Source organism: Gopherus flavomarginatus, chromosome 6 (genome assembly GCF_025201925.1).
Source record: "Gopherus flavomarginatus isolate rGopFla2 chromosome 6, rGopFla2.mat.asm, whole genome shotgun sequence".
NCBI lineage: Eukaryota > Metazoa > Chordata > Testudines > Testudinidae > Gopherus > Gopherus flavomarginatus.
Window position 1 is genome coordinate 71878802 of NC_066622.1, and position 23613 is coordinate 71902414.

Genomic DNA, 23613 nt, shown 5'->3' on the forward strand with positions numbered 1-23613 from the left:
CCAGTGATTAGCACTGCCCAGTGCCGAGGCCCATAGAATGATAGTGTTTCAATAAAGCAGATGGTGACAGGTTTGTCTGGATCCAGTCCGTAGTCAGAGCTAGAACAGAGTTCATGTTGAGAACGTGTGATTTTATTGTGGTAATGACGAGCAAAGAGAGACCTTCCGCAGGTTCCTCTTTGGGCAAGCACCCACAAGTTTGCATTCTCACTGGAACATCCTCTCAGCTATTTGATCACTCTAGATCTACCAAACTGGACTGGGAATCCCCAGAGAAACAGCTTCGTGCAGTATTTTAGGATTCCTCGTCTATATTCCGCTAGAACCCAAATTGCACAAGGGAAAATCAGTGGGAATAGGAAGTCATCTGACCTTCTGCAGACCCCCGGCTCTCTTGGGTTTTGGAAAAGCTTGATTTCCATTTGCCATTGGGCAATGACTCTGGTTGGTTCTTGTATCTAATTTTCCCTTTGTAAATGTTGCAGGCAGCATGCAAGATGGAACTGTGCTGGGGGATGTGCAGTTGCCCCCATGGGCAGATGAAGACCCTTATAAATTTATCCACTTGCATAGACAGGTTAGTATGTAGCTCAGGCATTGTGGTTTGGCACCACAGTGGATCCCAGTCAATGGGAGATGGATATAATGTACTACAGATGAGCCCAAAAAAAACATCTGACTCAAACACGCCCCAGCTTGGAGGAGGTTCAAATCTAGTTCTGAACTTTGCAGATGGCTCTGGTCCCTGTAACAGGCTAACCCAAAGCAGGGGTGCAAACACTCCACTGCAACTAACCAGTCCTTTTACACAAGCTACAATAATATTCTTGTTTGTTATAGTTTTACTTGGGTTCCAGTAGCACCTAGAGATCCTGATTGGCATCAGAGGCCCATGACACTAGGCGTTGTACAGATACGCACATAGTGAGTAGAGCAGGTCGAAACATTGTCAACGGAACACTTTTTTCCACTGGAAAATGCAGTTTTGTCAAAATCAAAATTCTGATGAGAATGCTCCAAGTTTCAATTAAATTTTCAACGGGAAAGAGTAACTTTATCCTTTTTGTTTTCAATTTTTATGTTATAATGTAGTTTTTAATATGTTGTATTTTTATCTCTAATATTTTATATGTATATCCTATTTTATATTCATTATAACATGTTAGAGAGACAAGGTGGGGGAGATAATATCTCTTATTGGACCAACTTCTGCTGGAGAACGAGACAAGCTTTTGAACTTACTCAGAGCTCTTCTTCAGATCTTGGAAAGATAATCAGAATGTCACAGCTAAATAGAAGGTGGAACAGATTGTTTTTAGTGTAAGGAGTTAATACATGTTCCAAAAGACAGTTCAAGGTGAAGTGGGCAAATAGCACCTCTGCAGTCATAGGACAAAGGGGAGTTAGTGGGTTATAGACTGTTGTAAGGAGCCATAAATCCAGTCTCTTTGTTGAGTCCATGATTTTTAGTGTCTAGCAAAGTTCTGAACTGAAACTCCCAGGATCATCTTGTGAAGGTGTTGTGCAGATTTCCTTTGAGGATGAGAACCGAGAGGTCAGATACAGAGTGGTCACTTTGTGAGAAGTGTTCACCCGCACATGATGTGGCGTTTTTGTCTTTTTGTGCGAGTTCATTTGAGAGCATAGTAATTGTCTGGTTGTTATTGGGGCATTTAGGGACCAACACAGCTACAGCAGCACTGCAAACAACAATGGAGGATAGTGAATGTTGCCATTTATAATGCATTGGTATTATTGAAATGCAACGTTTTTAGGTTTCAGAGTACAGGGCTTTTTGGACTGTCCGTTCCACAAGAAATTGAGAAATTTCTGTGTGTTCCAATTGGGAATGGACCCAAGTTTTGAAATGTTGGAATTTCTCATGGAACGGGAATTCTGTTTCCAGCCACCTCTCCAGTGAGAATCAGCCCCTGCCCCAGAGAGTTTACAGTTTAACCACAGAAAGGGAGAGAGAGAAGCATCATTAGCCCATTGTGCAGATGAGATGAAGTGACTTACCCAAGGCCACACAGGAAGTCTGCGGCAGGGACAGACCAATCCTTACCCAAATTTGGAGGCTGGAAACGGAGCACCCAAACAGCCCCTCTGCAGGTTTGCAGAAGCATCAGTACCCACTCCCTGCTCCCATATGTGTAGGTCTGGCCACTAGAGTCATATAGACATGGATTCATTGATTGGCCATCCCCTGGACTTGCTTATCAGGTCTTCCCTGCCTCCAGGCACTTGGCTGTGATTCAGGAGACCTGGATTTAATTTCCTGCCCTGCCACAGGCTCCCTGTGTGACCTTGGGCAGATCACTTAATCCTCCTGAGCCTCAGGGTCCCTGTCTGTATAGTGGGGATCATATCCCTGACTCCCAGAGATGTTATGAGGATATATTCATAGATATTTGCGAGCTGGTCAGGTACTGTAAAATCCACGGCCTGCCTGTTTAGACTGTAAGGTCTCCAGGGCTGGGACTGTGCCTTTGGTGTCTTGTGCAGTGCTGTGCATGCTCTCAGCACTTAAAGAACCACAGCTAAAGCCATGTTCTTTGTGCCAAAAGGCTCAGAGTCTCAGCTGGGTGCAGTTCAGCAAAGAACAGTATCAAGTTTACAAGATTACCCATAGACTGATCTGCAATAGATGAGCTCAGACTCAGGCTGTAGCCCAGTGTCCTGTATCTGACAATGGCCAGCACTGCAGCTTCAGAAGAAGGTGCGAGATTCCTACAGTAGTTAAATTTGGGGTAATCAGCCCCCCATGAAGGTCTCACTCTAACCCTGAGTAGTCAGAGGTGGGTATGAACTCGGGGAGTATCTTTTCCCAAATACAACTGTTCTAACCCTGGATGTTGTCCGTATAAATGCCCAATCCCTCTTTCAATCTTGTTAATTTCCTAAAGAAGACCATTAAAAAAGTCCATTCCAACAGCGTTGAGCACCCCGGTTCTTGCTTCTGAGGTGGTGGGGAACAAAGGGTTGCTCTTAAAATAAAGTTGGGATGAGCCAGTTTACACCCCAAAATGAGGAACTGTGAAGCAGCCCCCCAGGGTTGCTGTTAAAATGCATGTTTGTCTCCCTGTGGCTAGTGGAGCTGGAGAAAAGTGACTTTCAAACACAAACTGAACAGCTGCTCTGTTGCCTTTGAATCCATCATGCACTTCCTTGTGCTTTGCTGACCAGCACCAAACAGTTTGCTGTATGTAATTCATATGCTAACTGCTCTCACTAAGGAGAACGGCTTTGGAGCCCAGGCATTGTGTGTTTTTGTTGTTCAGGTTGTATGATGTGCTTGTTCTCTAAGCTACCCTTTAATCAGTGTCGCTGCGGATAGGGTAATTTAGACGGGCTGCATTTGACTAGTTGTCTGCTCTGTGAAATAAGCCATTCTTCAGGCTGCCATTAGCTCATTTGTTTCTGCTGGTTGCTGGATGGGAGGGTGTTCTGGGGAGACCCGCTAATGCAGCACCAGGTGTCGTTGCAGAGTCAGGCCGGAGAGAGATGGAAAAGCTCTGTCAGTAACGCGTGGCACTGGCATGGTGCATTGTGGTTTCAAAGCACTGAGTAAATATTTAAGTGCCTTCAAGGTGCAATGTGGTGGCGCACAGTGCCACTGAGAGTTCCCAGAGCACAAGGATGGCAGGGAGCATTGGCATGACATGTACTGGCTACAGGGAAGGTCAAACTCAGCCCTGCCAATGCCACTCAGTCCTCACTTGCAGCACCCCCTGCTATTCGAGCAATGGGCTTCACCCAGCCTTGCTGCTGCCCCTCCATTCTGACCTACTGTGCCCCTGTACTTCAGCACCTCTCCTGAGTAGCAAAAACTCATCTCTTGGGACTGTGCATTGATGGCGTGATGGGAATAAAGTATCCTCTAGGTCAGGGGTGGGCAAACTACGGCCTGGGGGCCGCATCCGGCCCTTCAGACATTTTAATCCTGCCCTTGAGCTCCTGAAGGGAAGCGGGGTCTGGGGCTTGCCCTGCTCCACATGTTCTGGGGCTCCGCACGGCTCCCGGAAGGAGTGGCATGTCCCCGCTCCAGCTCCTATGCATAGGGGCAGCCAGAGGGCTCTGCATGCTGCCACTGCCCCATGCGCTGCCCCCACAGCTCCCAATGGCCAGAAACCATGAGCATTCATGGCCCGCCTGCCATGCAATTTTGATACCCAAATGTGTCCCTTGGGCCAAAAAGTTTGCCCACCCTTGCTCTAGGTGGAAGCCACTGAGCTAGTTTGACTTTTGACGATGACCAGGGCTGGAATGCCAGTCTGTGAGCCCACTTAACTACCTTGGGACAATGTCCGCTGAGCCCACCTGTGCTGAGAGGTAACTGTGTAAGAAGAATTAGAAGCATCCAGAAGAGCTCATTTCTGAATTGAAAAGCTCTGTATTTACACACCCAGTCTGAAGTGCAGCCTGGCAATGTATCTAAAACAGATGCACCTTATTGAACAAACTTTGGCTCTTGGTTCCAGGCACTGGAAAGTGACTATGTTAGTGCACATCTCCATCAATGGATCGATCTCATCTTTGGTCATAAGCAACATGGCTCAGCTGCTGTGGAGGCAGTGAATACCTTTCACCCTTACTTCTATGGAGACAAGGTGGACCTCAACAACACCAGTGATCCTCTGATTAAAAGCACCATACTGGGATTTGTCAGCAACTTCGGGCAGATACCAAAACAGGTACAGTGCCACATTTGTTCTTCCGCATCCGTTCACTTTGTTGTTTTAATTACAGGGGCTGGACATGAGACTAGGTAAAAAGGAGAACGTGTGACTCATTCAGACCTGGTAGTGTGTTACTCCCCCACATACACTTTGCACAGGTGTAAATGATGATGCAAGGTGAAGGGCAGCAGTGAATGGGGAGAGAGGGAAAAAGAGTTTGCCTGGGGGTAGCTGAGAGCAGAACTGGAGACAGGTTGCATGGGTGTTGCTCAGAGTACGATTTGCCTGCAGAATTTTTATCACTGGTGATGGTGCATGGAAAGAGCTCAGCTTGACTCTCTCAGTCCAGGGTGGGTTTGCAGGACTGGCAGCTAGACAAATTATATTTTTACTTGTGAACTGAGCAAATCTGATCTGGGTTCTATGACAGCCAGCACATATGGTCCATGGTACCATTTTCACATAGTTGCCTTTAAATGCTCTGCAAGATGAAAATTAAGGGCCCCATTTTACTCTCAGTTGCATCTGGTAGATCGGGCATAACTCTCCTTAAGTCAGTGCAGTCGTAGCAGTGTAAATCTGGTGTAAGTAACTCGGAGTCAAGTCTGAAGATTTCTACTCCCTGCCATACACTTAATAATATGAATAATACCTGTTTCCCATATAGTACTTTTCGTCAGTGGTTCTCAAAGTGCATTGCAATCTTCAATGGGGTTATCCTCACAACACTCCTGTAAGGAAGGGCAGTTATGCCCTTTGTACAGAGGTGGAACTGAGGTATAGAATGGCTAACTGACTTCTCCGGGGTCACACAGTAAGTGTTTTGTGGCCAACACACTCCTTTATAAAGTCCGATTTATTCTATGTGGTAGAGAGAAGGCACTCAGATACTACAGTGATGAGTGTAATATACAGACTATATAGTATAGTCTAGAACAGAATAGAATTAGAGATGCTCCCAAAGAAAACACGTGAGTTAAGTTCCAGGGTAATATTTCATCCCCTCATATAAGACGGGGCCATTTTCAAACACCAGAGCTGGCTCTGAGGATGGATTTCAGACACCTCTTATTTGGGGGATGTTCAGATTTCAGCAGAGAATACGTGAAAACTTGCCATGGATTTGGATTCAGATCAGAAAATCCAGGGTGTTCTGGTTCAGGCCCATTACAGAGATGGACCTAAGCTGCAGCATCCAGACCAGATCTGGATCTAAACCTCCTCAGACTTTAGGTGGGTGAGGCTGGCCTGAATCCAAGATTCCACAATGGGTCCATCTCAGGTTTTCATCTGAGAGTCGTCAAAGCAACAAGGATTCTTTAGAAGAGAGCAGGCTTCCCCCAGAGCAGCTTCACCCCCAGAGTGTTGCCACCCTTAGATCTCTGGTCTTTTTCTTGCACCCTGTGACACACGCCGATTGCTCTACTGGTCCAATGGATCCACATGGTGCATCAGGGAGCAGCACAAATCAGGATAAACTGGGCATCCTTTGCAGCCCAGTCACCTGGCTTTGTGTTCATGGAGAAGCCAGGATTGCTGTCAGATTTGCAGAAGTAAGCAGAGGGGCCCGTTCGAGCCACATGATCCCATTGCCAATGTCTTTATCCTCTTGTTAAACAGTTTTGACCTTAGTTTTAGCATGGAGGGGAAGAGGCTACTTCCTCGCCTCATTGTACCGCCTTTACTCAGCACCCTACAAAATCTGAAGCTCTGGCTTGTTACAGTCAAAGGCTACAGCAGCAGGAAGGCTGAGAAGAAGAGATATAAGAAATAATAATAACCCCCCTTAAAAAAAGTCACTCAGCTATTTCCTGTAGACATTTTGTTGCTGAAAATTTCCTAGAGATGAGGCCAGATGGCTGCATTTCCCCTGAATTCCATCAGAGCGAGGAAGATCACGGAGCTGGGAGGAAATCAGGCTATAGGCAAAGCAGTAGGGAAGGCGTTCAGAGGCTAAGACTGAGACCACCAAACTCGTTTCGTTTGTGATCTAATCATAGTTAGGGTGCTAGCCTGGGACTGTGGAGTCCTGCGTTCAGGTCCCAGCTCAGCTACAGACTTCCAGTGTGCCCTGGGGTAAGTCACTTAGCCTCCATTCCCCATCTGTAAAATGGGAATAATAGGTCTTCCCTACCTCACAGGAGTGTTGTGAGGATCAATCCACCGAAGTTGGTGAGATGCTCAGATACTGTGGTGATGGGGGGTACAGAAGTACCACAGAGAAACAAATGTATCCACTATGCATTGGGGCAGATTGTTTTAAATATATTTTTAAGTGTTGTTCCTTTGTTCTAGCTCTTCACTAAACCCCACCCATCCAGGAATGCCACGGGCAAAAATGCATCAGGGAAAGAGACTGCATCCTCTCTGCATTCAGCTGGACATGTGCCCCTGTTGCTCAGCAGCCTGCAAAATCTGAAGCTCTCTCCTGTCACAATCAAAGGTGCTGTCAGTGCTGCGAATTCAGCCGTCTTTCATGTATAAATCAGTGAAAAGTCCTTGACCGGCAAATAGCTCTATGTGTTTGAACCCTACAGCTGGGCATAGCTCTATTTTAGCAAAGTACCAAATTGATCCCATCAAGGTCTATGTTGCCATGTCATGTAGTTTTTATTATTTATAGAGAGAGAGGGAGAGATTGAAAAGGGGAAGAAATAATTCCATGAAAAATTTGAAATATTTGAAGTCATTCTTATTTCATGTGGTCCAAAGCAGAAAAACATTTGTTTTCTTTATTATTATTTTTGCCAAACTTTTTTTCATTTTGAATTTTTGAATTTTTTTCCTCTTCCCCGCCCCCTCCATGGACTGTAATAAAATGAATGATGTCCATGGTTCCACCCACCCACCCTCGCTCCCTTTTTTATTTACCTTTTTACCATCCCCCTTTTTTCTATTCTGTAACTTTTCCCATGTGAAGGTGGTTTTGAAAAGCTAGAAAACTGAAAAAGGAAAAAGAAAATATTCTAAAAATGATCAAACCCTCAAATCCCTTCACTCATTTTATTGAATTTGGGGGGAAATAGAGAGAAAAAATAGAATATTGACGTTTTGACACTTGAAATGTTGACATTTTCAGTTTCATAAAAAACCAGGACAATTTGCAACACCAAAAAGCTTTTCATGACATTTTTCATTTTTGAAGGAATAAAAACTATTTTGGGAGCAGGAGAAACATTTTGGAAAGAAACATTTCGACCTGTTCTGCTCTCTCTCAGTGGTGCCTACATGCCCAGCCAGGGTCAGGGCCCCATGTACAGGGTTTTGCCAGAATAGAAGATTCTTATCTTATCTTATCTTCTAAACAGACAAGTTAAACAAACGGATAGAGACAAACAACAAATATGCAATTGTCAAAGGTACAGAACTTATACATTTTTCTTCGAGTGATTGCTCATCTCGATTCCAATTAAATGTGCTCACACTGCGTAGCACAGTCGTCGGAAAGTTTTCCCTTAACAGTTCCCATTGGGTCAGCTGTGGAGCCCCCTGGAGTGGCGCCTTCATGGTGCTGGATATATGACCATGCTGATCTGGCCCCTACTCAATTCCTTATTACCACCAGTGCAAGGAACTGTGGTGGCTGGCATAGCAAGTGCTTCCCTTAGCTTATTTTGTAATTATGGTTTGTAGTTTTGTACTTGTTAGTTAGTAGATTAGGTAGTGGGAGTGGGGTCTAGCCCCAATCCCATATCCTTCCCCTGGGTCCCGGGGCATGCCTCGGTCCCAAGAGTTCAAGCCCTGCAGAACCTGCAGTAAGCCTATGCCTACAGGTGACCCCCACAACCCTTGCCTCAAGTGTCTGAGGGAGTGCACCAAACAGAGAGATGCAAAATCTGCAAGGCTTTCCACCCAAGGACGAAGAAGGAGCAGGATTTCTGAAACAGCTCCTAATGGAGTCCGCTCTTCATCTGCAACCTGCCACTGATCGTCAGGACCCAGCACTGGGTGTGTCCATGCGGAGCGCCCCAGCTTCAGTACAAGACACAGTGCCGAGAAAGGACTCGGGCCTAAGTGATCTTTGGCACTGGTGCTCCCCGGCACCACAGACTGCGGAGACAGCCTGGCACCACTCCCACTCCCCAGTGCCGCATAAGCGGCACAGGAAAACTGACGGAAGCTGTTCTCCTGGGTTGAGGGCAACAGTGCTGGCAAGTGTGACAGCAGCGTGTCCTGTGCAGGAGCACTCGTCGCAAAAACCTCAGGAATTGGGGCCATTGACTTTGGGCCCATTAAGGGAACCATTGAGTCTGGCTCCCAGCAGTACCTCTGAGTACCAGGTGGAGGAGTTGGAGCTGCCATCCACCCCGGACACTTTTGAAGCTGCAAGGGATCTGGTTGCCATGATGGCACCTCAGCCCCTGGCAGGTAGAGACAAGCCTCCGGTGCCGCATCATCCATCACCATCTAGAAGCAAACCTGCGATGATGAGGCAGTCGCCCTCTCCAGATGAGCACCGCTCTCCACGGCAGCGCTCCAGAACACCCCTGTCTCAACACTGATCGCTGGTGCCAGCCTCCAGGAAGTCTTCCCCAGCATCGTCAGGGTGACGCGCGCCTTCCCTGGCATTGAGAGAGGAGCGGCACTGGATGAGCGGCACTGGGTGAGCGGCACCGGTCTCTGGCACTGGGTGAGTGGCACCAGTCTCTGGCTCCTGGTGAGCAGCACCAGTCTCCGGCACCAACAGAGCAGCTCCAGTCCCCTGCCCTGGCTCCTTGTCACTGGTCTCCAGCACAGTATTGTTCGGTGCTGCCATGGTCATCAAGATCAAGGCTGCCTCATCAGACTCTGATGCCGACTTGTTCTATTCCCAGTGTAGCCGGCACATATTGGACAGGCGTTGGTACTGACACGACGCAGGGATTGGCCTTGACAGCCCCAGTGGCAACCTCCTACACAGTGGTCCTTTTGGACTCCCTGGGCTTACCACCAGGCCGAGGGCTCTCTTTTGGTGGCCTCAGATAGTAGAGCGGCCCCACCTCTCAGAGACTGACCCACACCTGCACCTCACCCGCCACCAGACCAGGCTACTGCCACGGTGACAGTTATTGACAATGAGGTCCCTGGTGGCAAACAGGAGCAGACGGAGGATGTGGTCAAACCTGAGGACCCCATGGTGGACATTTTGGCATCACAGGGGCCATCTGGAGTCACTCTGCCAGTGATAAAAACTATCCAGAGCAGTATCAAGACTCTGTGGCAGCTGTCTGCATCCATTCCACCTACTGCAAAAGGGGTTGAACGGAAATACTTCATACCCTCTAAAGGTTACGAGTACCTCTTCTTGCACCCACAGCCCTGCTCTTTGATGGTGTCTGCAGTAAACGAGAAAGAGAGAAAAGGTCAGCAGGGACCGACTCCTAAATCTAAGGAGTCAAAAAGGATGGACCTTTTTGGAAGAAAGGTCTGCTCAACTGGGGCCCACAGCTAAGGATAGCTAACCAGCAAGCTATCCTAAGCAGATATAACTTCAACTCTTGGGCCTCCATGTTGAAGTTTAAGGAGCTGGTGGCAACGGACTCCAGAGCTGAATTTGCAGCAATAGTTGAGGAAGGAAAGGCAGTGGCCCAGACCTCTTTGATGAGGCAGGCCTATTTTCATGCCAGATGGACTCCAGGCTGCACAGCCTTAAAAGACTCCTGAGCGACCATGAAGTTGTTGGGCATGCACACCCCAGCAACCCAAGGCAGGCATTTTAAGCTGAAACAACAACACCTCATCCTCCTTGGACAAGGAAGGACTTCTGAGGCGGGGCGGGGTAAAGAAATGGCAGGCACAAGCCTTCCCATCCCCTCTCTGGGCAGTGCCAAGGCCCAACCAAGCCATCATCAGACTCAAAGTAGGCCTTTTGCAGGTGCGCCCGAGAACAGTGCATCCACCATGGCACCAGATCCTTCTCTTTGTTTCATGAATCGTCTATCCCACTTCTACTATGCCTGGTCCCAAATAACATCAGATCACTGGGTTCTTCATATGGTAGAAGTGGGATATCCTCTCCAATTCTGCTCCTCTCCTCTCTCCCACCTCCTTTCCCCATCCTTCTCCAGGAACACTTCTCATGAGCAACTTCTTATCCAGGAGGTGCAGGCGTTCCTTGATGGAGGAGGTTCCTCAGGAGCTCAGGGTCAAGGGGTTCTACTCCCATTATTTCCTAATTCCCAAAGCCCAGGGGGTCTCAGACCCATTCTAGACCTGCGAGGACTCAACAAGTTCAGGGAAAAGTTGAAGTTTGACATGGTCTCCCTGAGTGCTATTATCCCTTCCCTGGATTTGGAAAACTCGTACGCCACCCTCAACATGAAAGACACGTACTTTCACATAGCTATATGGCCTGCACGCAGATAATTCCTCAGATTTGTCATCAACCACAACCATTATCAGTTCACAGTCCTCCCTTTTGGTCTATTGACAGTCCCCCCCGCCCTGGAGTGTTCACCAAGTGCATGTCAGTCATAGCAGCCTTCTTCCGAAGGAGGCAGGTGCAGGTATACCCCTACCTCAATGACTGTCTGCTCAGGGGACACTCCAGGGAACAGATGGAGTCTCAAGTCCAATTGGTCAGATCCACTTTTGAAAGACTGGGTCTCCACCTCAATGTGAGTTGACTTTGTTACTGACCCAAAGAGTAGAGTCCATCGGGGAGATATTGGACTCGATACAGGCAAGAGTGTTTCTGCCAGAGGCTGCTTCCAAGTGATGGCAGACATTATTCAAGGCCTCAGGCAAGGGGATGCCTGAGTCTCCTTGGTCACATGGCAGACTGCATCTACATGGTCCAGCATGCCAGAATGAGGCTCAGACTCCTCCAAGTGTGGCTCGCATTGATCTACCACAGCAGCCTGAGCTCAGTGGTCACTGTGCCAAAGTGAGTACTCGAGTCCCTTCAGTGGTGGCTTGACCCTCAGATAGTGTGCGAGGGCATCTCCTTCAACAGTCCCCAGCCCTCCACGTCCCTGGTAATGGATGCGTCGGCTCTGGGATGGGGTGCGCGTTTGGGAGATCTCCAAACGCAGGGCCTAGGGTCGCAGGACAAGCTCTCCCTCCATATCAATATCAAGGAGTTGAGGGCAATGCGGCGAGCATGCAAAACCTTTCAGGCCAACTACAAGGACAGTATGTGACAGTTTTGACGGACAACACTACTGCCATATTTTACATCAACAAGCAGGGTGGAGCCCGTTCCTCTCCTCTGTGTTGGGAAGCCCTCCAGCTATGGGAGTTCTGCATAGCCCACTCCATTCACCTGGAGGCATCATTTCTACTAGGAGCTCAGAATGAACTAGCAGACCACCTCAGCAAGTCCTTCCGCAGTCACGAGTGGTCCATCCGTCCATCTTTCAGAAGTGGAGGTTTCTCCAGGTCAATCTGTTCCCCACTTGGAACAATAGAAAGTGCCCACAATTCTGTTCCTTCCAGAAACACATTCCAGGCTCACTTGTGGATGCATTCCTGCTTCCCTGGGCAGGATGTCTGTTGTACACCTTTCCACCAATCCCCCTCATCCACAAGATCTTACTCAAGGTCCGCAGAGACAGGGCATAGATGATTCTGGTGGTGCCGGCGTGGCCTTGCCAGCGTTGGTACACCACACTCCTGGAGCTGTCAGTGGATGCCCTGATCATGTTACCACTACTTCTGGACCTGATCACACAGGACCACGGTCATCTTCATCACCCCAACCTCCAGTCCTTCAACTTCATGGCCTGGAAGCTTCATGGCTAAACTCCGTGGAGCTCCTCTGCTCAGAACCAGTAAGCGAGGTCCTACCCGGCAGCAGAAAACCCTCCACTAGGGCCACATGCCTCACAAAGTGGAAGAGGCTTACATTCTGGTGTGCTCAGCATCGTACCCCCCCCCCACTCCAGGCACCCATACCACTCATCTTGGAGTACCTACTGCACCTGAGGCAGCAGGGTCTCACAGTGTTGTCCATCAAAGTGCACCTTGCAGCCATTTCAGGCTTCCACCCAGGAGTGGCCGGGCTTTCCGTCTTCACTAACTGCATGGTTCCCCATTTCCTCAGGGCCTGGAATGGTTATACCCACAAATTAGTCAACCAGTCCCTATGTGGGACCTTTACCTGGCCTCTAACAGGGCCCCCTTTCGAACTGCTGGCAACTTCTTCCCTTCTCTACCTGTTGTGGAAGGTAGCCTTTCTGGTTGCCATTACCTCAGCAAGAAGGGTATTTGGAGTTAAAGGCCTTCATGTCTGACCCTCCCTTCACGGTTTTCCATAAGGACAAGGTACAACTATGATTCTATGATTCTAACTTATACCTCATCCGGCCTTTCTTCCAAAGGTGGTGTCACACTTTCACACCAACCAGGACATTTGTCTGCCTGTCTTCTTCCCTAAACCTCACGCTAATATCCAAGAACAGAGGCGCCACTTCTTGGGTGTTCGGCGGGTGCTAGCCTTTTACATTGAGTGCATGAAGCCGTTCCGAAAGTCAAACCAGCTCTTCGTGTCGGTGGTGGACTGGATGAAGTCACATCTCAAAGAATCTCATTGTGGATCATGTCCTGTATCCAGACGTTCTACGACCTAGGTAAGGTTCCAGCCCTGGCTCTTATGACACACTCCACAAGGGCGCAGGCATCATCGGTGGTGTTCCTGGCCCAGGTCTCGAGGCTTGAGGTCTGGAGCGTGGCAATGTGGTCCTCGGTACATACATTCAACCTCTCATTACACCATCATCCAGTGTGCTAGAGCTGATGCTGCATTCATAAGAACATAAGAATATAAGAACGGCCATACTGGGTCAGACCAAAGGTCCATCTAGCCCAGTATCTGTCTACCGACAGTGGCCAGTGCCAGGTGCCCCAGATGGAGTGAACCTAACAGGCAATGATCAAGTGATCTCTCTCCTGCCATCCATCTCCACCCTCTGACAAACAGAGACCAGGGACACCATTCTTTACCCATCCTGGCTAATAGCCATTTATGGACTTAACCACCATGAATTTATCCAGTTCTCTTTTAAATGCTGCTATAGTCCTAGCCTTCACAACCTCCTCAGGTAAGGAGTTCCAAAAGTTGACTGTGTGCTGCGTGAAGAAGCAGCACACAGTGTTTGAGGTGCCCAACTTGAGACTTCCTTTTATTTATTTATTTTTTTTGCAACAAAAAAACTTCAAAAACAGACTCCAAAGAGAGACTGCTGAACTCAAATTAATATTGCAAGTTAGACACAATTAACTCAGGCCTTAACAAAGACTTGGAATGGCTGGGTCATTACACTAATTGAATCTATTTCCCTATGTTAAGTTCTCCTCACACCTTCTATGAGTCATTTTAATTATCACTTTAAAAGTTTTTTTTCCCCTGCTGACTATAGCTCATCTCAATTGATTAGACTCTTCCTGTTGGTATGCATACTTCCATCTTTTCATGTTCTCTGTATGTATAAATATCTCCTGTCTGTGTGTTCCATTCTGTGCATCTGAAGAAGTGAGCTGTAGCTCATGAAAGCTCATGCTGAAATAAATTTGTTAGTCTCTAAGGTGCCACAAGTACTCTTGTTCTTCTCGTAATTGTTTTTCTTCGAGATGTGTTGCTCATGTTTATCCCAAACCCACCCTCCTCCTATCTGTCAGAGTAGCTGGCAAGAAGGAACTGAGGAGGGGCCGGGTCAGCAGGGTCATATATCCAGCACCATGAAGGTGCCACTCCAGGGGGCTGCACAGCTTACCCGACGGGAGCTGCTAAGGGAAAACTTTCTGACGACTGTGCATGTGGTGTGAGCACACCTAATTGGAATGGACATGAGCAACACGTCTCGAAGAACAATAGTTACGAAAAGGTGAGTAACTGTTGTTTTATACAGTCCCTCACATGACAGCCTTTCCCACAAACCTCCCATCTGGCCAGCTCCCAGAGTCAAATGCCTTCCCAGCCCTAGTTCACCCCACATGCCTGCCTTCTCCGCTCTCTAAGGAGCATTCTACCACAGTCTAGGGTGGAGAGACACAAGCAACCAAAGTGTCTGCAGATAGGCCCTGGACTCTTCTCCCTTCACCTCATCCCAAAGGGGCAGGAGTCAGGTGGTCCATATGGCTGGTGTCTGCCCCCCATCACTCTTGGAGTGGTGGCTCATGCTGCTTCTTCCCCTGCAGGAGGTGGAGTGAGTGTTGCCAACTTAGTGACTTTGTCACTAGATTTAGTGATTTTTTGGTTTCCCTAGTGAGAAAATAAGTGCCAAAGTGACCCGTGACAAATCTAGCGACTTTCACTGCCAATTACAGTGACATTCAGAGAAAGAAGTCACCAATATGTATAGTCACAAAATCGTTCACAAGCAGCTCAATAGTGTTAATTCATTCCATGCTCTTCTCACTACATTCTGTTGCACACCAAGTCAATGTCATTACGTCTCAATTGAGCATGTCCTCAGAAGGAATCACATTCCAGGGCTTCTTGGGCTGAGATCACTATAATCTGCAGGCGAGGAAAAGAATTTTGTGGAGGCTAATTCAACACTTTGCTAAAGCCAGGTGCACTTTGGAGAGAGCAGCACATTAGCCAGGGCTTGTTTTTACCCAACCGTGTTCTTTCTCTCCCCTCCATAGTAGGTAGCACACTCTATGATGCAGGGAAAGATGGCCAATGAAGTGGGCTGGTTGGGACTTGGGAGAGGCAGGTTAGCCAGCCAGGAGAGCTGCACGGATGGAAAGTGGGGTGGGATGAGACAGAGCCATGTGCCCCAATTGGCGGGGGGGGGGCACCGTGCCTCCAGGAATGAAGCCCTTACTACAGGATCAAAGGTGGAGCTAGCTTGATTTCAGTTGCACTTTACTCCTTCCCCTATCTTGGCATGGGGTTAGCTGCCCAGCTCTTTTCAGAAATGAAACCCTGGAAGCGGGGGGAAGGGGCCCGGCTAGCTGATTTTTGTTTTTAAATCTACTTTCTTGGCTCCCTGCAGTGCTGAGCTCAGGTCAGGCGAATTCCCTCTTCCCTCTGGCTCTGAGCTCTCCCTTTCACTAACCTGCTGGCTCAAATCCAGGCTGGCAAGAAAGGGAGGCTCAGCTGAATTACCCAACCCCAGCCAACCTGGGCTGCAGTGTACAGAGCGCCCTTCCCAATGAGCAGAGGGCTGCAGTTTCCTTCCCAGCGAGCAGAGGGCGCCCTCCTGGGGATGATGGTGTACTGTTGCAGTTGCTTCTAGTGTGCAACAGTATGTAGTAAGAAGAGCATGGAATGGATTTTATTAACACTATTGAGCTGCCTGTGAATGATTTTGTGTGTGTGTGTAATTCTCTGTTGAATTCTCTGGACATTTTGTTCGATGACATTTTTGACTCCTTTCGAGTGCTTAAACAGCTACATCTAGAAACTTTTCAGGGTTTGTCTGGTGACTCCCTGCTATGTGGAGTTGGCAACACTGGAAGCAGGAGGAAGCATGTGGCCCATATGGCTTCACTTGCACTGTGAAGTTTAATGTCATGGAATGAAGCATTATGCGTAGATGAGGGGACTTGGTGCCACCTGGTGTGACACCCCCTCCCCCAGGTGTGTGTCAATGTGTTTCCATAGCCCTGCCTCAAATGTGGCTGCATCTCAGCCCCAGGGTGGCCTTTGGCCTCTGGTGCTGGTCACATCACCCAGCATAGTTAGGGAGACACGCAAACCTTGCAAGGGAGGGAAAGTCACTCTTAGCATGCTAGAAACAATAGGATGAGCTGTGATCTCCTTCTTCTACTCAGAGGCCCCCAAGGGAGCCATCGGACACATCGTCCATACCGAGAAAATTATTCTGGCCGTCGAGAGAAACAAAGTTTTGATCCCCCCGCTCTGGAACAAAACCTTCTGCTGGGGATTTGATGATTTGACCTGCTGCCTTGGAAACTACGGAACTGACAAGGTAAATGAGAACAAAGGCCAAGGGTTTTGAAACACCGGAGAGGGTGGGCCAGTGTTCTGAGGTGGTACAGAGAATCCTCTTTCAAGATGCCTGCTTGGTGGGTCTTGATCATGTGCTCAGGGTCTAACAGATAACCAGATTTTGGGGTGGGAAGGAAGCTCCCCAGGTCATATTGGCAAGGACTTTGGGGGTTTTCACCTTCCTCTGCCGCCTGGGGCATGGATCGCCTGCTGGGATCCTCTGGGCATCTCCCACCTAATCGATTCTCTGCCAATGCAGGGGTCTTGGTCATTGGTGACACCTCAGTATCTCCCACTCTCTGCCTGTGGCTCACAACAGTGTAGTCTGCTGGAAACTGAAACGTTTTAGCCTAACAAAATCTTTGGCTTTAATATGGGAGTATCTGGGTGGAATTTAATGGTTTGTGCCATACAGGAAGTCAGACTGGATGATCTAATGTTCCTTTCAGGCCTGAAACTCTATGGAAAATGACTCGTGATTTTGGGTGTCTCAGTGTTTGAGGTGCCCAACTTGAGACATCATAAAGAGTCCTCATTTTCAGAGGGTGGGTGCTCAGCACCTTCTGGAAATCTGGCCCATTGAAAGAGTCTCAGATTGGGCATCCAAAATCACTAGTTCCTCCTGAAAATCTTGGCCAATATTGAACTGATCTGAAGTTCTTATCTAGTTCCAATCCTTTCATCATCTGTTACACTGAAACTGAGACCTTGTGTGATAGGACTTAATAACAACACAGTGTCTCTTGGCCCTGATGAGAAATTTTGTGATGCAGAACTTTCTTCTGGGATTAGGATAGGACCATCGGTCAATTTCCTCCCATCCCAGAGTTTAGCACAGTGCTGTCATTCAAAACACTAATGGAGCTTCCCCTAGAAATCTGTAGAGCCCTGCTAATCCTCGGATATCTTTTTTATATCCACAGATATCTGTGGGCCATTTTTGCGGATAGTGCGGATGTGGATACAAATTTTGTATCCATTCAGGGCTCTGACTGTAAGAGCTGGGCAGGCAGCTGTGAGGAACTGCAGCACGGACCCTCCACCTGCCCTGGGTGGTGGTCTGTGGGGCAGGGACACTGGGCGGGAGGCTGCTTGGGCCCACTGCCCAAGGCAGGTGAAGGGTCCAGCATGGCTCCTGGCAGCTGCCTGCCTGGTTCTTACTGTGGCCAGGCTGTGACTGTCTGGTCGGGGATAGCCACACTGGCAGCTGTGGGGAGCCTAGGTCCCTCAATCCCCCTCCCCATGGAGAGGTCTGGGGGGCAGAGACACAGGTTGGAGGCTGATTGGGCCCCCTGCCTAGGGCAGTTGGAGGGACCCAGGCTGCCCACAGCTGCCAGCACAACTCTCCCTGACCTGGCTCCGGCCAGAGGGCAGGTCTCAGAGCCCAGCTGCAATAAGAGCCTGGCAGCTCCACAGGACACTCACCTGGCCAGACCAGTGTGGAGCTCAGCCAGGGAGCCATGGGGAACTGTGGTGGACCCTCCACTTGTTCACGGTGCAGGAGATGGGGCTGAGAGCAGGCTGCGATCATGTCCCCACCCCCAGACTCCCCACCAGGCCAAGGACAGATGGAGGGTCTGCAACTCTGCACAGGCTCTTCACAGCTGCCTGCGGGGCTCTTCTCGACCAGGCTCCGGCGGGGGTGTGTGTGTGTGTGCGTGTGCGCGTGCCTCGAAGCCTTAGCCTCGCCCTGGAGTAGAGCCCTGCAAATCCGTGGATATCCACAGATCATTTTTGCAGATTGGCTGCGGATACACATTCAGGGCTCTAGAACTGATTCTCTGACTTCTTTACTGTAAGGAATCAAAAGTACACATCGCAGTGCTGCGTGCATGCTGGAGTGCCAGCGGCCAAGGAGAGAGCAGCGTTCTCTCTTAAAAGGAGGGATGGCCAGTGCTAGTCTGGGGCTCAGTAGAACAGCGTTCAGTTCCCTGCATAGTTCATCAGATGTTCAAAGTAGCAGAAACCTTTCACTTTTCCTTGGGAAGCTCAGTGTGTGCTGAACGATTTGCTGTGAAAACACACAGAACCAGGGGTCACCAGTGGGGATAGAATCCAGGGATCTCTGCACCAAAAGCACCAGCCTCTACACTTGAGCAATGCCTCTACCTATGAGTAAGTAGTAGGTTGTTCTATCTATTTTAGGTACTTATATTCTACAGTGATGGGGGGCCATATGAGAGCATCACAATCTGTAATGTATTTATCCTCACAACATGCCTGTGAGCTAGGGAGCTGCTTATCCCTATTGTACAGGTGAGGAACTGGGCACAGAGAGACTAACTGACTCACTCAAAATTACACAGGACACCTGCTGCAGAGCAGAGAATGGAACCTGTTCCCTGAATCTTAAGCTAGTGCCCTAACTGCCGAACCATCCTTCCAATCCAGCCAGCAGGTAACGGTTGATTCATTCCCACACCAACATACACATAGCCGTGCTGATACACACGCAGGCAGTGAGAGCAGAACTGAGAGGAAAATTTAGTCTTTAGTCTGACTTCACTGTGAGTTGAAGATGCCCTGCACCTTGTAGGACCGGACCTTTTCTTGGACTGATCTTTGAGCCCAACCTTCCTTTGGTTCTTGAAAATGGGTAGGAGGAACATTCATTTCCCAGCCTCAAAGGGAAGATGAGAGCTTGGTTCTCAGGCCCCAAATCTGCTCTCTGGTTTAAATATTAACATGCTGCAATCAAAGGAATCTGTGCCACAGAAATAGCTGCCAGTGTTTTTACCTTCTGCAGAACACGATGACACTCGAATGCATGGCAGATTGGGGCAAGTGCCTCTGTGCTGTATGTCCCACACCAACTACTGTCGTTACCTCTGGAACGAGCGCCGTCGTGTGTGTCTGGGAGCTTTCCCTGGTCAAAGACAAAGCGAGATGCCTGAACTTGAGACAGGTACAGTACCACAGCTCACCTGACGTGCCAGCTTAGTAAGTGCAGGTCTGAGAAGGGTTTCAATGAAAGCTGTTCCTCTACCAGGATGGCAGAGAAAGATGGTATAGATGGCATCACACAGCATATCAACCTGCCATCCATTCATGCATTGACAATGATACAAATGGACTCAGGGGAGCTAACTCAGAATTGTTTTGACTAAACACTTTTTCAACATAAAATGCCGTTGTCAAAAACAAACCTTTTTTTTTCCAGAAACGGGTTATTTTCAATGAAACTTTTGTTGGGAAGGTTTCCAGGTTCAAAGTAGGGATGCTCTGGGTCTCCCATATTGTAAGTGTGTATTTAATGACTAGGCTATTGGCTATTCTGAAGTGGGGCTCAGGTCCTTGATTCACAGCATGGATCTCTCTCTCTCAGGTGAGCACCCTAACCACTGGCAGTTGGCTGTTCTGGGGTGAGAGGGCATCTCTTTCATTCTCTCGGGTGTTTGGCTGAAAAGTTCAAAAGGTCTCAGGTTCGATACAAAACCAAATGTTTGAAACATCAACTTTTTGCGTAAAGTGGAATTCTTGTTTTCCGGCCTTCCCTATATGTAACCCCATACAGGGTTGGCTGTACCTGTCTCTAACAGACTCCTGAGCAGTCTGTCTTTTTCTCACACTTTGGCAACACTAGTATAGCTTGCTATGCCCACAGGTCTTGAAAATTAAGAAATACACCCTTCCTCTCCAACCTCCCGTAGACCTTCACCCTACCCAGCTCCATCTGAGTCGTTATGTATTGTTCAAATGGTTTCCCATTTCCTTTTCTCTAGCTGGGTCAGGAGGCAGGAGCACCAAAACATTGTGAGACGTCTCTAAACAGATTCCCAGCCCAGTATTTCTGACCAAGAAGGTTCAGATAAGTAACCAGAGTTCTGGATACTTTACCTATCCTGAATTTGGAACCTTTGTGAAATTCATCCATCACTCCCATATGGCGGAGAATGGCCCAAATGGCAGAATATGAATCTCTATCCAGATTCAAACTGCCTTTCTCTAGTTTTCTGCTGGGGTAACTCCATTGTAATCAGGATTTACACTGCCATAAAACTGAAGTAATGCCATCGAGATTCAGGCCTGATATTGTGACCTTCTGGGCTGCTTTTATGAATACACTTTTGATGTTCTTCAGTGATATCTAAGGAAATAGACAGCAACTTGTTCCCTTTTCCCCTTAAACCAAATCAGATAACTCTCCTCTGTTACTCTCAGCTGAAATAATAAGAGGAAGCGTTCATGGGGTTTGAGAGACATGAAGGTATTCATGCCGTAGAAATCTGCTCTGTCCCTTGGTTCCTGCCAAAAAGAGTCAAAAGAAAATTCAGGTTTTCCCAGATCCAGGACAAGAACATATTTCATTTGTCATAGGTGATGGGAAACGTCAAAAGGCTGAGTCTGGGTTGAGCTGGGAGAGGCCCCCAGATTATTATCTATTTAGCTAGACCCCTTGGCCCTGCAAAACGGGGCACAAATTGTAGTTGGAACGACTCCTGACATGAGATTCTAATACTTCTTGCTTCTGAAGAGGCCCAAAATCCCATCAGAAGACCTTATCTCATGAACTTTAGCCTGTCTGTTTCCCTCAGAACCCAGGACACCGACAAGGAAGGGAAAGAAACAGCACTAGGGTAAAATCTAAACACGTTTTGGAAATCAAGAAAAGTTCAGTTCAGGGTCAGTTTGTTTTGGGCAAAGCTTCAAGGAGGTTCTGTTTTACCCTATCTCCTAGAACTGGAAGGGACCTTGAAAGGTCATTGAGTTCAGCCCCCTGCCTTCACTAGCAGGATCAAGTACTGATTTTGCCCCAGATCCCTAAGTGGCCCCCTCAAGGATTGCACTTACAACCCTGGGTTTAGTAGGCCAATGCTCAAACCACTGAGCTATCCCTGCTCCCCTCCCCCCACCTTTACTGGTTTGCCAGTCTTGTTAGCGGCCCACAATTTATGACTGACTTTTGAGGAACAAGTATTGCTAATGTGTATGCTGCAATTAAATGATATTGCCCATATTCCACAAAGTACTGGTGTGAGATCACGCAATGCCAAAAACTGCATAGATTTCCTTTCTGTCTCGGCTAGCAGAGGGCATTAGTCATTTAGACGACTCTCTGGCCTAGATGTCAATCTGACCTATGCCCCTAAATGTCTTCCAGTGAATTACATGCTGTTGTTTCATGGTCGTTGTTTATTCTGCTGAACAAAACTATTGTATCGTCATCCCTGAGATACTGAGCTTTACTTAAGTAAAGCTGATGTGCTATAAAAGTGATGCTGTTCACTTATCAGCCTTCTCAAGGGACTAATGCATTCTTGTTTGAGTTGGAGTAAAAGACGGAAACTATGTTTCAGCAGGAAGATCTTATTCCCTTCTTATCAGGCTGCCTTCAGAGTTTTGTGTAGCATTGAGGATGCAGCGTAATAGTCACTGTATCCATCTGTGCAATTTTATCTGACCCACACTCCCATAACTCTGCTCCAAAGGAAACACATAGCCAGTTCGGATTAGCATCCAGAAGAGCTGTGTTGCGTCTTTCAAACACAGACCCATGGTGAAGTGGGTGCAGCAGAGCCACAATGCACCCCTGCTGAGTCACCCTTGTAGCGGGTGCAGTGTTTCCTTTTGTGCCTGACCAGCGTATGGAGGGGGTGAAGTATGGCCCTGGCTCTTCCCAGCCCTGTTCACAGTGACCACTGACTACTGCCACATGTCATGTGCAGTCTTTACACACAAGCAATCAGAGACCGGGGCTCTGTCTGCCCTGAATTGGCAGCACTGACTGCCAGCTCCACAGCCTGAGCCCTAGAAGCCCAAATCAGTGAACCTGGGCCGGCAAAGACTGCACCACCAGTCTTGCATATCTCTGTAGATGTAACCAGAGTCTCAGGCTCACATCCCTGCTCTGATTCAGACACAGAGTCGCTCTCTCTCTCTGCAGCCCACTGAATATTTAATTATCTATACAAAGTGGAAGAGCTCCGACAGCAGATACGGAGAAAGCAAGAGGATGACTCAGTAGTGTGGTGATCAGGACGCTTACCTGGGTCTCCCACATCCCAGATGAGTGCCCGCACTGGCGGGCTATTCAGGAGTGAGGTGTGTCTCACTCTCTTGAATTCCATCCAAAATGCCACCCTCAGAAACTTTCCCAACAAAATTTTTGTCAAAACCAACATGTTTCCACAACAAGGCTCAGTTTTGATGAATCAGTGTTTTATTCTATTTTGTGTGAACCAAAAAACTCTGGGTGAAATTGATCAGCAGCCACCTAGTTCTGTGTGGCATAGGAGCAAACTCCATTGGGTTTGGTCTGATTGTGACCTACAACCATAAATTGCTCGCAGGCTGCCCTGAAGTTCCAAGCCTGCCCCAAACTCACCCCACAGCCTGGAGTCCCCCAGAGCTCAGTTGGGAATAGGCTTCAGGGCTGGGATGAAAACTTTGCACAGCTTTGATTAAATCCCCTTTTGTCCCATTGTCTTTTACCCCTGAGCTCATACTTTGATAGGGTCTAAAATTATATCCAACCCTGTATCTCAGGACCATGTCAAGCCTAAAATAATTTGTGACACCTGAAAGTCATCTCGGTCCTAAACAGCCTGGTGCAACCGAGCATCTTCACCAGAGGGGTTCATGTTTAAATGCTGTTGTCCTAACAACCTTGTCAAATAGCAACATTTATTCGGTGGCCAGCAAGAAGTTGGGCTGACACAGGAGGAGAGTATATGCCATACGTGTTCTGAGAGGTCAGCAGGGACATTCAGGACTGAAACCCACACTGAACTGAGTCAAACCCTAGAAGTTCATTGGTCATTCCATGCAGAGAAAGCCAGCTGAGAATTCACCTCTCTAGTTAAAATTAGCGTTACAACTCTGGTGTGACATTCAGGGAAGTCGAATCACAGCACTCATTGACTTCAGTACAACTGAAAATCAGGCCCAGGAATTTTAAAGAAAGCAAGTAGGGCCCGATTCTCCGTTGTCCAACACCTTGTACCCTCATTTACACCACTGCATGCTGGGTGTAAAACCAGATCAGCATATCACATCTATTAAATGAAATGACTTTATTAGTTTCTGTCCATAATACATTGACTTAAAATTAAG

The 23613-nt window shown here is 48.1% G+C and overlaps 1 protein-coding gene across 4 annotated transcripts in view; it reads left to right on the forward strand.

The window, feature by feature from the left end:
* The window catches only part of WDFY4 (WDFY family member 4), a 257556-nt gene that overhangs the window by 209224 nt on the left and 24719 nt on the right, over positions 1-23613 (forward strand). For 3 of the 4 annotated variants that reach the window (XM_050959876.1, XM_050959875.1, XM_050959878.1), the window contains 5 exons: positions 486-577; positions 4482-4694; positions 6975-7122; positions 16383-16540; positions 19307-19465. In XM_050959876.1, coding sequence (XP_050815833.1) covers positions 486-577; positions 4482-4694; positions 6975-7122; positions 16383-16540; positions 19307-19465 — 770 coding nt within the window. The remainder of the gene's footprint in view (positions 1-485; positions 578-4481; positions 4695-6974; positions 7123-16382; positions 16541-19306; positions 19466-23613) is intronic. The other variant, XM_050959877.1, reaches the window with a different exon arrangement.